Below are 15,600 nucleotides of genomic sequence, written 5' to 3'. Positions count from 1 at the left end.
CAACTCAATATGTTTAAACTCTAAAACACCTTCAGAGAACAATTTTGGGGCTAAGAAGAATAGAAGTTCCTGCTTTGGGAATCAGTAGATGACCTGAGGGCCCTTTCACCTTTGAAGTGTTAGGAGTATTGCTGGGCATGTTCCAATTTTGTTTTACACTGTGAAATAATTGCTTTTATTATACTTTCAGGACATTTTTTCCCCCAAACATAAAGTTAAAATTATCCTGTGCTATATAATTCTAATGGTTTTGACAGTGTTTTGAGCCATATATGTACTACCACAATAACAATACCAAAAGTTCCCTCATCCCCAAAAGTTCCCTCATGCTGCTCTTTTTTAATCAGTTCCTTCCAACACTAACCCCCAGCCTTTGGCAGCCAATCTGGTTGCTATCCATCTACTTTTGCCTTTTCAAGAATGCCATCTAAACAGAATCATACAGTAGGTAACCTTTAGAGGCTGGCTTTTTTTCACTCAGCATGATGCTTTTTGAGATTTGTTTAAGTTGATGTATATAGCAATAATTCATTCCTTTTTATTGCTGAATATTTACCACAGTTTTTTTTTAGCCCTTCGAGTGTTGAAAGGCATTTGAATTATTATTTATTTAAATTTACATCTTCTTTGCAGTATCAGGAAACTTTTGGAAACACTTTCTTAAATTTAAGGTTGTTAAATAGACCGTTTGCCATGTGGAAGAAAATTCCTTTTGCATTTTAATTAATTTATAAGAATCTTCAACGTATGTTAGTTTGTGACTTACTTTCATTAATTCTTGCATTTACAGCAACCATTTCCCAAAAAGTTTCCTTTCTCTGAATTTGTGCCAAAAGTTTACAACCAAATTAAAGAATTTATCTATGCCTGCCTGAAATTTTCTGAAGATCTTCACCTAAGGTATGCTGTGAAACAGTGGAAATGCAACAGACATTGAGATTGTGACTCTTATGTGCATAAATATTCTGAAAATCTTTCCATTCTCCCTTCAGCTCTGAATTTGAAAGTCTTAATATTAGCCCTTCACAGCATGGCACCTGCTATATTTATGAATATAGTCATGGTAAAAGAGAAAGTTGGAAACCAGCAAATAATTTGTTTTTGTTTATATTACTTACCTTATTCTCTATATTCATTATAGATTTGCATTTCAACACTTTTTGTTAGTGAGAATTCACTAGAAAACAGTGTATTAATTTTTACATTCTACTTGATAAAATTTTAAGGCTACTAGGGGAGTAACAAGTAAAATCCCTTGGAAACATCCTTCTTTCCAAATATTCTCTGGACTTGTTGAAGTTATCCACATCTCCTTTAAGTTAAGTCATTTAACTAACATATACTGAGCCTATTTAAGTGCCAGGTACATCCTACTTATTGGGAATGCAGAAGTAAAAGACACAGTTCTTTGCCCTCAGATATTGTCAATATGTACTGAGGATATTAGGCATGAAAATATACCATGGAAAGTGTTGAAATATGGAGAATTTACTTGCAAAACACCTAGAAGACTAATTAGATCATCTTAAAGAATTTGGGGGGGAATAGTCATTATGATCATCTTTTAGATTGTCTTTTCTAAAAGATAATTGTCTTTTCTAGAACCCCCTTCTCTCATTCACCCAAGCCAAAAATGTAAGAATCATTTTAACTTCTTATTTTCTATTAGTATCTATTTTTATTAAAAACAAAGCTTCAAGCGTTGGTCTACATTTTTGTAAACAGTTTATAAATATATTAAAAACTGTAAAACTCAAAATAGTACTAACCTGCGAGGTACTAGATATACTCTACTTTTCAGAGGAAGAAAGTGAGCAGAGAGAGGTTAAGTTACTTTATCAAGGTCACACAGGAGTGCTTAAGCCAGGATTCAAATCTGGTCAGCATCAGCTTCAACAAAATGATTACTGCCATGTTCACAATTTTTACCCTTGGCTTCACAGTATTAGTATTTTACATGCATTATCTCAGATAGTTGTCACAATGTTGTGTTAATTATTCTTATTTAACAAATGAAGGCAATGATCATTTGTAAATTAGCCTCTCTAAACTAATTGGGGAGAAAATTGATGGTTGTATGTTTTTTATTTGCACCTCTTTTTTTTTTTTCTTCTTTAAAGTTCTCTCTTCCCAGGGTGACTGCTTTCATTGACATTGTAGTTATAATTGCTTGGGCCACTTAAATAATCTCCTAATTGTTCTGAAATGTTTACTTTCTCAACCATCTGCCCTTTCTCCTCATTCTATGCTATATGTTCCTTAGAGTAATTTTTCTAAAATCAGATCTTATCATTTAACTTTACTCAGCTTTCCAAGGATTCCTCATGGGTTACAGCATAAGGCTCAGTCTCTAGCCTGACAGTTAACAATCTACCTCCTCTGCTCCTTGGCCTAGTCCTCCTTTACCTTTCCAGGTTCAGATCCCAGGCTAATTTCTGTGTCCCTCCATGCTTCAGTCCTACCAACCTACTTACTGTGTTTTGATCCCAATATGCTATTTGATACTTGGCTTTCCTCATGATTCTGTCTCTACCTGAAATCACCTTTTCCTTGTTGGTGCTCCTTAACTAGCTTCTTTTTTTTTTTTAAAGATTTTATTTATTTATTTATTCATTCATAAGAGATGGAGAGAGAGAGGTAGATACATAGGCAGAGGGAGAAGCAGGCTCGCTGCAAGGAGCCTTATGTGGGTCTCAATCCCAGGACCCTGGGATCATGACTTGAGCCAAAGGCAGATGCTCAACCACTGAGCCACCCAGGTACCCCCTTTAACTAGCTTCTTACCATCCTTCCAGGTTCACTCTAAGCCTTTAATGAACGAAACCTTTCTGATCACTTCCATCCCTAATGGAGTTGATCTGCTGACTCCTTTCTGCTCTTTCTGTACCTTGCAAATGCTGTCATCAAAGCTCCCCTTAGATTTTATTGCTCTACTTATATCTTTGCGTTTCTGTATGTGCTAGACTATAGGCTCCTCTGTTCATTTATTTACTGGTTTATTCACCTTCCATTATAGGAAATTTGTTATTGGTTAGCTGGTGCTTGGTAGTAAGGACATTAAGATGCTGAAAATATAGTCACTGTCACTAAGGAGTGTGTAATCTAACTGAGGAACTGAACAATTGGTGATATGCACTATGAGGGAGAGACATAGCAGCAGCATAGGAGCCAAAAATTGAGACAAATTAAGGATGTTAGAAAAGGTCTCTGGAAGGGTAGAAACATTTAATGTTTGTTCAGCACAACATCCCCTGTACCAGCTCAGTAAATTTATAACAAAAAGAAAAAAATGAAAAAAAAAAAAAGGAAAAAATGAGTGAATGGAATGTATGGCATGCCAGGCAACTCTGAAAGTAAACATAATTGGAAAATAGTTTGAGTTACCTGTTTGATAATTATTCTTACTAAGTAAAAAAATGAAGCATGGGGTTCATACAGTTAATTTGTTCTTTTCTCTGAAAATGAGATCATTTTCATAGAAATGGCCTCATAGAAATGAGATTATCTTTGGAAGTTATAAACCAAAACTTTTTTTACCCCTTGGGGTCCACGCTCTCCACCCTCACCAAATGACTTACTAACTGAGAATGGTATCTAGGGTACTGTGAGGTATGTTACGGTATAGAAAATATTACAAGTGCATAGCATAGAGACTTTTTCTATCCTGTGTTGGAGGAAAGGTAATATGGTAAAGGGATAATGTGAGTAAATTTTTCAGAAGTCTTTTTCTTGCTTGAATATATTGAGCTTTTGCCTGAAAACTCCCTCTGTTATGTTTAACATTGACAAAAATAAATACTCATTTTAAGAAGATTTTATAGCTGCCTTTACTCTTTAGTTTACATTTACCTTATTTTCTAGTCTATATTTGCCTTGTAACCTGGAGTGACAGAGACCACTTTGACAATCATAGCTGTCATGGGGGCAGATTATAATATGAGATATGAGAATAATATATACAAAACAATTCTTTTAAACACAAGACTCTTAAAATGGGAAAAACTGGTGTATTGAGATTTTTATGAAGCTTTAAAGATAATTATTCTTGTAAATTAAAGTCTTTTTTTTTTCTGTAAGACTTTTCCCTTTTACATTTGATGATAAATGCTGAATAGCATTAGAAATATTGAAAAAAATATGTGAATTCTGAGGACAAAAAACTTTCTGTTTGAAAGAAAATTATTTTTTAAAGACAGCAAATAAATGGCATGTCTTTGGTAAAATAATGTTCTAGCATTTGCACTTGACTTAAAAAATAGGAATACACACAGTTTTTTTATGTTATAAAGTTGGATCTCTAAAGAATCTAGGAGATAGAGAACAGTTCAAAGAAGGAAAATTTTAAAAACTCAAAAATTTAAAACATAGTAATAACCACTCTTTATATGTGAGAAATCCTTTTCTTTTACTCTTTATATGTGAATACATGTACCTGCATAAGGCTTTTTTTTTTAAAGCAAATTACTGTAAGATATTTCTGCTTCTATATATGATATAAGAAAGCTGGAAAGAGTATTGTTTCCTCCCTAATAATGAAAAACATCACAAAACAAAACAGATAAACTACGAAATGAAAACTTTTATGGAACCCATCAGAGAGCTGAAGTTACAGGGTGACCAGCTACCCTGAAATTCAAGAGACTGGACCTTCTAAGAAGAGTGATGGGATGCACAGATTCCCTCACCTGTGGCAGAGCAAGAAGAAAGGTAGAGATACCACACAAGTGAGGAAGAGATCAAAGTCTCAATGGATTGCTAACACCTTAGTTGGAGCTAGCATGTTAGTACAGAACCTCTAGTTGTGAGTCCCAGATCCAGGAAGAAGTCACATTCACTCATCTGTTCTTTTCCATGGACCTTTACTGGGTGCTCTTGAGAAAAATTGGGAGCTGAATAAGAGAACAGAGAGAACCATCCATGATGTTGCAGGTGTGGAGAAGGGGATCAGCCACTGCTATGAGGAGGTCATGAAGCCCCACCCCATGGTTTGAACTCTTCATTTATACCTATCACAAACTGCGGCACTGGGGTAGGGTAGCAAACTCTGTCTGCAGGGCACAGGAAAAGACCCATTGTTACAGCAGGAAGGACAAGAAAAAAAGTTTCTGGCCCCTGGAAGAAGGGCAGAAAACAGTCCTGGGTCCAGGATCTTATATACTGGTACGATTAGATCTTCTAACACTGGGGGAAGCCAGAAAATTGCGGTAGGCCCCCTGCAGGCATAAAGTAGAGTTGGGCTGCCACTGAGCAGGGATCTTGAGCAAGCTCCACTTCTGAGCACCAGGCATACAGGGCCTCCCTGAGACTGAGGCTAGCCAGGACAACAGAGAAAGTTCATTGAGCTCTATTCATAGTTTAGCAATGACTAAATAGTCAGCAACCTATTATTGGTTGCTGGACAAGAATGTAGAGAAAGAGAGATCAGGTCTGTATTTTAGGTGTAGAGGTGTATAACTGAAACTGGTGGGTGGTGCAGAAACTTTCTGAAAAACCCTCTGGACCCCAGCACTCACACCAGTCCTATGTGATCAGTGGGAGAATCTGAAACCTGTGACGTGCTGTAGGTAACGACGGCAACACCAAAACCCAAACCCAGTTCAATTCTTGTTTATATTCATGGCCCAATAGGAGGAGGGACATAGTCATTTCCAAGTATAAGTACGTGACCTTAACCTCTACTGTTTTACATATGATATCCAAACTTCAATAAGAAATGGGAGACATTCAATAAAGCAATTAAAAACAACTCATTGTCAGGAGAAGATGAAATCAACAAAACCAGACTCTGAGGACCCAGATGATAGAGCATTTAAAGTTAGAACTTTAAAATACTACATACATAAACAGATAGGGACTTTGGGGAGAAAGGTGGACATTTTTGGAAAGAGTCAAATGGAAATGCTTGATATAAGAAACTGTTTTAGAAATAAAGACTTCCTTTGAGAGCTCACCAGTGGACTTGACACAGCTGAGGGAAGAACTCAGGAAACTTGAAGATAGGTCAGCGAAAGTTACCCAGATTGACACACAAAGAAAAAAAATGAGGTGAAAAAAATGAAGTGGCCAAAATCTGTGGGTCAGTTACAACAGTGTAACTGAGAGTTCAAGACGAAGATAAAGAGATCAGGGAAGGAGAAATATTTTAAGAGATAGATGATGGCTAAGTATATTTAATAAAAGAAATCAACCCAGAGACTTGAGATTTTGAGAAGCCTGTTAAGATAAACAACAAAACAGTTGTAACAACAACAAGCAAAGAAAAGTACTTAAACACATTGTATTCAAACAAGTGAAAATAAAAGGTAACATAATGCCCTGAAGGCATTTAGCAAAAAGAAGATGCTACAGCAGGTATAGTGAAAAGTGTTAGAGCCGACTTCTCAGAAACTATGTAAGCCTGAGAGATGGAGTGCCATACTTTAAGGACTCCGAAGAACCAATCAAGCAAGAATTCTATAGGCAGCAAAATAACTTTCAGAAACCATGCAAATTTTTATTTTAGCCAAAAAAAAAAAAAAAGTTGAGGTAATTCATTGCCAATACACCTGTAGTGTTGGCATGAAATGAAAGGAAATTCTTTATATAAAAGGAATATATGGGATATTCCCCTCATTCTTCACCTCCCTAGCTGTTTCTTACTATGTATGTATCTGTGTGTGTGTATACTATTATAAGCCCTGTGGTTTATATTAATTTTGATTAGTTGAGATACTGTCTTTTCTCCCAGTATAATATCATTATCATTTTCTTTTTTTATAATAAGTAATGTTTGTGCTTATGTTGAAATGTATATTCTGTTAGTTATCAGATATTCCTTACTTCCTTCCTTTTTAAGTCCATTAATGATTCTTGCCTGAATCAGTTTTTCATTCTGATAATTACTGAGTTATGATTTTTAATTAATTTATGATTTCTTAATTGTGTTTTACTTAGCATTCTATTTTAAGGAGTCCTTCCCCATCTGCTTCCTTGCTGCCTATCGTCTGTCTCTTTGTCATCTACCTATCATCAGATGAGACTCATGGATTCTTAATTTACTTCATTCATTCCTTCACTATCTTTATTTATTTTGATGCTCCAACTGTCCCAGACATATGGCATGTGAGCCATTTCAAACTAGTTCCTATGCCTTATTGATGTATTCCTATCACGTTTTGGGACATTTCTTGCTTAATCACAGTATCATTGATTTATACAAGGAGCACTTCCTTTCAGTGTTGAGTGGTATCTTGAAAATATGATCTGGACATGTGTCTTTATTTTAAAATACATCATTTTGAATCAACAAATGGTTGCATAGCGGATTTTTAAAAAAATTTTTTTAAATTTATTTATTTGAGAGAGAGAGAGAGAGAGCGAGCAAGTGCACAAGCAGAGAGAGTGGCAGAGGGAGAAGCAGATTCTCCGCTGAACAGGGAGCCTGATGTGGGGCTCAATTCCAGGACCCTGGGATCATGACCTGAGCCAAAGGCAGACGTTTAACTTACTGAGCCACCCAGGTGCCCCTGCATATTGATTTTTAATGTAATCTGCCTCGTTGGACTGTATTCCATTACCTTAATGAATTTAGTGATATAGTTGGAATGAGGCCTGCTATTTTGCTACTATTTTTCTATTTGTCTCATTTGTTCTTTGCTCATTTTTCCCTGTTTTTCTTTCTTCTTCTTGATTAGGTTTTTTTAGTATTATGATTTATTTTCCCTATTGGCTTTACCTGAGTATAACTTTTCGGTTATTTTAATTATTTCTTTGTGTGGTTGCTCTGGGGAATCACAGTGTACATTGTTAACTTATCATAGTTTATCCTGAATAATATTATTTCACTTTACATGTAATTTAAGAATCTTCAACAGTATAATTTGTCATCTCCTTTTTTTTGACGTTGTTGGTATATATTGCATGTATATACCTCTTTTTAACCCTAAAATATATTGTTGTTTGTGCTTTGAACATTTAATAGTATTTTAAAGTTCAAGAAAAAAATTACATTTATTTATTTTTGCCCACTACGTATGTTCCATTTTCAGGCCTTCTCATTCTTTCCTATATATCTAGGTTACCCTTTGGTATCATCTTCCTGCTGCATTAAAAAATCTCCTTCAGCATTTCCTTTAGTGTTATATCTGCTGGTATTGGATTTTCTTAGCTTTTAAAAATACTTCTAAAATAGTTTATTTTTTAAAATTTTTAATTTTTTTTGAGAGAGAGAGTGGGGGAGGGGCAGAGAGAGAGAGAATCTTAAGCAAATTCCACACCCAGTGTGGAGCCTGACACAGGGCTCCATCTCAAGACCCAAGGTCACAATCTGAGGCAGAATCAAGAGTCAGACGCTTAACCAACTGAGCCACCCCGGCACCCCTCTAAAATAGTTGCAAAATAATCTTTTTCATCTCTGTTTTCAAAAATATATTTTCTGAGGCACAGAATTCTAGGTTGCTAGTCCTCCCTTTCTCCACACTTTAAAGATTGCTTTTCACTATCTGTTTCCATTGTATTATGAAGAGAAATAAGCCATCATTCCTGTTGTTTTTCCTTTGAATGTATTGTCTTTTTGCAATGATTGTTTTTAAGATTTTCTTTTTGTCTTTGGACTTTACAGTTTGTGATATTCGTAAGTATTGTTTTATTTATAATTAATTTTATGTGGAACATACTAAACCTCATGGATCTGTGGGTTGAAATATTTTATCATGTTTGGAGGTGATTTTGCCAAAATTTCTTTAAATATGTCTTCTTTCTCATTCTTTTTTTTTTTTTTTTCCCCTGCAACTCCTAGCTGCATTTGATGGATCATTCAGGTTTCATCATTACTTGAGTGAACTGAATGTCTCAATTTTAATTAGCTTCAAATTACTTCTGATTTCAAATGCTATTTCCAGAAGTCTCTTTGTCCTTAAGACCAACTCTGAAATTCCAAAGCTTTCATCCAGGAACTTATCTCTGATCTTAACGGGATTTGAGCTGGGCTAGGTTTCAACATTAGTTAGTTTTTTCTTTCTTTTGGATTGCATTTCAGTAGCCCTGAATCCAAAACCCTTTGCAGAATTTGCAAGATCTCTTTCTGATTTCTTGCACTGCCTTCACCATTTCTTATGGAGCAGAACTCTTGTAGGGGAGAAATGTTGCGTCAGTTAGTTTATTTTTGTTTCGAGGCTTTCCTGGATTCCGAACTGTAATAGCAGCCCATGCAGTTAAAGGTTTGGCTGATTTCTCTTTATCTCAGTGAAGCCTTTCAGCCTCTGACTATTTCAGTCTTTTATACTTTATCCATCTGTACCCAAATTAGGCAAATGGCCTCAGGTATGAAAGTGACTGCTACCCTTTCAAAGGCATATCCTGGTGTGGTGTGCAATTTTGTTCAGTTAGGCGTTTGTGTATATGTGTTAATCATACCTTGTTGACATCGAGGGAAAATACTTTTAATATTAGACCTAACTTTTTGGTTGTTATGAAAGTAATGTGGTCTTTCTTGATCTTCTACATCATATCCAAATGTGGAACTTCTGCTAGATCTTCTTAAACCATAATAGAGATACATAATCAGCACAGGGATGTCGTGAGACTGATTAATATCAAGGACACCAGATTACTTTAGACACCTGTGTTAAGTATAGTTTATAGCAACCTATACTTATTTGTAGCACATATTACAATTGACCTGATGTAATTATGAATTTAATATGTGAAGGCAGGAACCATGACCATTTTGTTCATTCACCATTTTGATCTCATTATTCCACCAACTCAATGCCTAACACCTCATATATTTGTGGAATGAAGTATTTCAGTTCAGTAATAATTTTGGTAAGGTTAGTAGTGGTCTAGAGGGTATTGGTCAATTAAATGTATCCTTACATGGACCTGTGAAAATATTTTGATGTATCATTTTTTCTTGATTATGTTCTTGCATTCTGTAGTCTTGCTTGTTTTTAGTATTTTTCTATTTTCTACATAGCATGATAATGTAGCTTGTCTATGTATTTAGAATTATAAGATTTTTAATCTGACTATATGAAACCTCTGATTTTCTTCTCTAGAAAGAGAAATTGATGAGAAAAAAAATTTTTTTTTATTTTTTTTTTTAATTTTTTTTTTTTTATTTATTCATGATAGGCACACAGTGAGAGAGAGAGAGGCAGAGACACAGGCAGAGGGAGAAGCAGGCTCCATGCACTGGGAGCCTGATGTGGGATTCGATCCCGGATCTCCAGGATCGCGCCCTGGGCCAAAGGCAGGCGCCAAACCGCTGCGCCACCCAGGGATCCCGAGAAAAAAATTTTGTGACCATTGTCCACAAGTAATAAATTTACAAGAACTCACAAATCTCTATTTACAGTTATTTCTTACTGTTTATAAGCTAGTATTTCTACAAAGTAATTTTATCACTGAAGAGCTATTTGTCCTAAAAGGATATCTTTTTTTAGAAAGCCATCTTGGATGATGCTTTCAGGGGCTCATGAAGGATGTATAGGCTTAGAATTTAGGTTATTGGTTACGGAACAGTTGTCTTTTTTTTTTTTTAACTTTGCATACAAAGATGTCTATTGAATCATTTTCTTTATATTTAGTTTCCTTTAGTGTGTAGAAAATGTCATTATTGGGGCACCTGGCTGGCATGGTTGGGAGAGCATGTGACTCTTGATCTCAGAGTTGTGAGTTCGAGCCCCATGTTAGAGATAGAGTTTACTTAAGAAAACAACAACAACATATAATAAGGACTTAGTAATGTCCATTGGAATAAAAATGAGTGAATAAATTAAAAAAAAAGAAAAAAGTCTTTATTGATAATTTTGGGGGTAGTAAGGATTATAAGACATTTATGCAGAATTAAACTGCTGGTCTAAAATACTTATTTTTGAATCAGAGCTAAGTAGACATTATACGAATGATGACAGGATAGGAGCAGAGATATCTTTTCTTAGGGGCCTTTATCAGCTAATTGTGCAGGAAACCAATAGAAAGACCATGTTGGAAAGTTATAAACAATAATCTGTGAAGGAACTTGGAAGCATAAGAGAAATAATGGTTTCAGGATAAGGAATCATTCTGGGAAACTCTTTATCTACCCTGAGAGACAGTACAGCATAGTGTTTAAATGTGGTCTTTAGAGCTAGATGGCCTGTGTTAAAATCCTTTTTTTGTGGTGTGTACGTACTGTGTGACCTTGAACGAGTTACTTAAATTCTCTGTGTCTTCATTTCCTCATCTGCAAATTAGAATTAATAATGAAAGTAATTAGTATCATTAGTGTTAAATTTAAATCAATTTTAATATATTAAAGTACTTAGAATAATTTCTGGCACAAAATAAATGTTCTTTGCAGCCATTATTATTATTATTATTATTAATCATTATCAGAAGTACCACTGGCACCTTGTTTGCAATGTAATCCTGCTACCTAGTATGACTGACTCTTGAGAATTCTTTTTCAGCTCAACTGAAGTCGATGACATGATTCGCAAATCTACAAACCTGTTGCTAACCAGGACTCTGAGCAACTCCCTGCAGAATGTCATTAAAAGGAAGAATATTGGACTTACTGAGGTAAAGCTGCTCTTAATGGAGGCAGCCAAGGCAATATGTGAACAGATGTCCTAAGCTCTGGGTCTTGTTTGTGAGTTAATTATAACTTTCTATAAGGTCCATCACATTCTTCCTAATGGATTCCTAATGGTGAAAGTGCAAAACAAGTAATTTGTTTTGCTCTTTGGTCACCTTGGAGAAATCTATTACATTTTTGAGAAGTCACTTTCTCTCTCTCTTTCTTTCTCTCTCTATTTTCACCAGCTTAACTTGTTTTCCTTTCTGAAGATGCTGTGATAAATTTATATTATTTGCCATCAGTTATATAAAAACAAAATTGTTGATTGTGGAATATAGACAACATTACGTTCCATCCAAATGAATGACAGTTCAAATACAACATACAATATGAAATCACATCTTGTCTGCATAAATCATTGATGCCAAAGATATTGGCACTTACAGTCCATGGTTAGTGTTAGACTCAGCTTTTGTTTCTGAGATACCTCCTGTATATGAATGGTAAATTACCCTTTATCAGAATGTAAGTCTGGGAATTTGGGATTGAGGAAATGTGAGAGAAAGGCAATCGTCACATTTCTGTGGAAGCTTACAGAATCTCACAAAGCGAGGAGGGATATTACACACATGTTGAGAACAGTAATTTGGCAAACTGAAGATTTGGCACGTTGGCGTAAAGTCCTAAAATTTAGAAAGATGTGAAGTTTCCTTTCTCTTGGAAACCCAGGATTGCATGGGAGCGTCAACCTGCCATTTTATGGAAATTATAGTGCCAAAAGTGAGAGCTTGGAGGAATTTTTTTCACAGAGAAAGGGAAAGGCTGTTGGCCATCTGTTTTACTTGCAGAGGTGGTGTAGTTTGAAAGTCAGTTGCTCTAGGAAAAATTGACATTTTCAGATATACACTGTCAAAGTTAATGGTGAAAGTAGGCAAATGGTTAATGATGCTGACTCATAGGTAAAGACAGCTGGAAGCCAGGTGAACATCTACTTCAGATTCTAGACTGTTTGTTTCTTTCCCTGTGTTAAGATTTTAAAATATTATAACGTGGAACTTTGGCAGTGTTTGAGTTCCATTTATAACAAACTTTTTTTTATGGCTGAAAGTTACATTTGACATTATTTAGGACAGTTCCCTCATTTTGCAGAGCTTCCTCTCTGTTGCTTGGTAGAGAAACATTAGTATTATCTTTGTGTGTCCGAGAATAGGTTAACTTCTTTTCATCATCAGGAAAACTAAAGAAAAAGGAAAATGGAATGAAATGGAATGAGAAGTAGGAAGTCCTCCTGCTTTTGGTGTATTGTACTGTTCTGCTTTTATGAATCCCAAGTAGGACAGGAAGTTGGTTATTTATTTTGCGAACTCTCCCTGTATTAGAACTTGATAAGTTTTCTTAGGCCATTTGATTTGACAGTCTCATAAAACATTTTAAACAAGTAGTATAGCAGGCACATGGTGCGATAGAAACAGCTTTGGCCTCAGAACTGTCTTGAGTTTGGTTGTGGCTGTGCTGTTGATTTACTGTGACATCTGAAGAGAAAGACCAAACTTCTCAGTTCTTCAGTTTTCCTAACTCCGTTGTCCTTTAGGGCATATGCAGATCAGGTCAGGATTGGGAGAAGCAGTAGAAGCTTATCAATGACTAGATCATAGTTCTTGGCACTATTTCAGTGAATACTAAGTATTTTTCCTAAGTCACTGAATCTTTCTAGGCAATAATGCACTTTCATTATCAATATCTTTGCATATGGCTGAAGGAACATCTGCATACATTTATTTATTTTGGCTATTATGGTGGTGTATGCGTGGATAGACAAATACAGACTCAGTGATTTTTATCAACAGCCAGTAAATCTTTGAATAACTATGTTGCTCACCTTGGGCAGAGAAGACATTATATCCTCATATACAGGGAACTGAAGTGAGTTCCCATCTGAAATCATCATCACAGTAGATAATGTTTATGAAACAGTTTGTATTCGTCAAAGCCCATCACAGATACCATTTCATTTAGTATTAGTCACATTGGAAACTGGCTGGGCATGTGTTATTATTACCAATTTTTGGAAGGCGTAATTGAAGTGTAGGGGGATTGTCCACAGTTATGTAGTTAACAAAATGATAGAAATGAGACCTATGTCTGGGTTGTTTTCTCCCAAACTTAATTCACTTTTACTATAATGTACTGCCTTCCATATTGATTTAATTATTTCATCAGAACAAAGGCATTTTTACAAGAAGTCCATAGTAATATGGAAATTGTTCTGGTTAGAGATGATTTTGTGACAGCGAGCACAGAGCCACTCAAACAATAGAAGTATTATAAGCATACAAAACTCACTGAATGCTACTTCAGGCTGTCAGACAATTCTTTCAGGACTTAAACATTCATATAAGCTCATGTTTGTCTGTTTGCCTGTCTTATTTGAATTTATATGATATCTTATTTCTTCTTTTTTTCTGTCCATATGCTCTATCCTTTAGCTTTTTCTCTCTGTAACCTGGCTTTCTTGCTTTTTCTCATTGCATCTTTGCTTCCCCACATTGAGCCAACTCAACATTGCCTTTCAGTTCTCGCTTATGGTAACTTGAATGTTTTGTACTCTCAGACCTTATGTGCCTATCCCTACTCAATCAGCAGGGTTAGCTGTTTTCCTTAGACTGGGAAGAAGGGCAGCTGAGCTGTGGTTAAGAGTGTGTGTTCTAAAGCAGAGTGCCTGGATTCCAATTCTGCCTAGGTTCTCTTCCCTTAATAAATGTGTTCTTGGGGAAATTATTTGGCTTTATGTGTAAAATGGGGACAATAAGAGCATGTATTTCCTACGGTTGTTGTGGGGAATGAATGAACGTACGAAGTACTTATAACAGTGTCTAATAAGTAGTAAATACTCAATGCATATTACCTCGTGTTGTTAAAGAGGTCTGGCCAAGTAAACAATGATTGTCAGGTTTGGTGCAAAGATGGTTTTTTAACTAAGAGAAGTTAGAAGATTACAGCAAGATGACATGTTATGATAAATAACTTGCTTATTAACTTTATAGTATTAATTGAGTACCTGCTGTGTAAGAGGCACTGATCTAAGCCCTATGGATAAATAAGTGAACAGCAACAAGAACAACAACAAAAGAGGTCCTTGCTTACATTCTAGTGGCAGAAAACAGTAAATACTAAGCAAAGTAAATAGTAAATCATTTAGTATGATAGAAGGAGGTAAATGCATTGAAGAGAAAAAAGAATCTGGGCTAAGGGAATCAGGAGTCTGGGTAGAGGTCCAAGTTTGTTTTTAATAAAAAGAGAAGCATCTTTTTATTGACATATCATTGGTACCATATTGAAATGATGGTGACATATTGAAGGGCAAACAGCATTCTTGGCAGAAATTAGAGCAAAGATCTGGAGGTATTAAGTTACTGGTTAGTTCAGGGAATAGTAAGGAAGCTAGGATACAGCTAGAGTGGAGTGAGAAAGGGGAAGTGACTCAGGAGATTAGATCACAGGTGCCAGGGGTGTGTGGTAGGCCACTGTCAAGTTTTAAACTTTTATTTTGAGTGAAGTGGGAAGCTACTGCAGGAATTTGATGAATGATACTATGTGACATATTTCAAAGGAATAACATTGACTGTGGTTTTGAGAATAAACTGTTGGGTGTAAACAGGGAGACCAGTTGGGAAGCTGTGACACTAATTCAGGGAGATTTGATGGCAGCATGGATGGTAGCTGTGGAGATGGTAACAGGTGATTAGATTTGGAGTGCAGAGTCAGCATGTTTTCTTAATGACTATATGTGAAGGGAGAGAGAAGGAAGGAAGTTGAAGGTAACTCCAGGATGTTTTGATTTGAGCTCCTAGAAGGTTGTATATACCATGCACTGTGATGGCAAAAACTTTAGATAGAGCTAGGTTTAGGGTGGAGGAGATTGGGAATTTAGTTTTGGACATATTTAATATGTAGTGTTTTTTCATATACATTTTGTGATTTTGAGTAAGCAGTTGTATATGTGAGTTTGGAGTTTGAAAAAGAGGTTTGGCCTGGAGATAAAAATTGGGGGAATACAA

At 35.7% G+C, this 15,600-nt stretch overlaps 1 protein-coding gene across 11 annotated transcripts in view; it reads left to right on the top strand.

The window, feature by feature from the left end:
- The window catches only part of EXOC6B (exocyst complex component 6B), a 612,331-nt gene that overhangs the window by 324,139 nt on the left and 272,592 nt on the right, over positions 1-15,600 (top strand). For all 11 annotated transcript variants that reach the window (XR_013349063.1, XR_013349062.1, XR_013349064.1 and 8 more), the window contains 2 exons: positions 791-900; positions 11,433-11,544. Coding sequence is in view for 8 of the 11 variants with exons in the window: in XM_077842877.1 (XP_077699003.1) it covers positions 791-900; positions 11,433-11,544 (222 nt within the window). In the remaining 3 variants the exon portion in view is untranslated. The remainder of the gene's footprint in view (positions 1-790; positions 901-11,432; positions 11,545-15,600) is intronic.

The sequence above is a fragment of the Canis aureus genome, chromosome 12 (genome assembly GCF_053574225.1).
Source record: "Canis aureus isolate CA01 chromosome 12, VMU_Caureus_v.1.0, whole genome shotgun sequence".
Lineage (NCBI taxonomy): Eukaryota > Metazoa > Chordata > Mammalia > Carnivora > Canidae > Canis > Canis aureus.
Note: the sequence above shows the minus strand (reverse complement) of the source record. Positions and strands in the feature narration are given on the sequence as shown.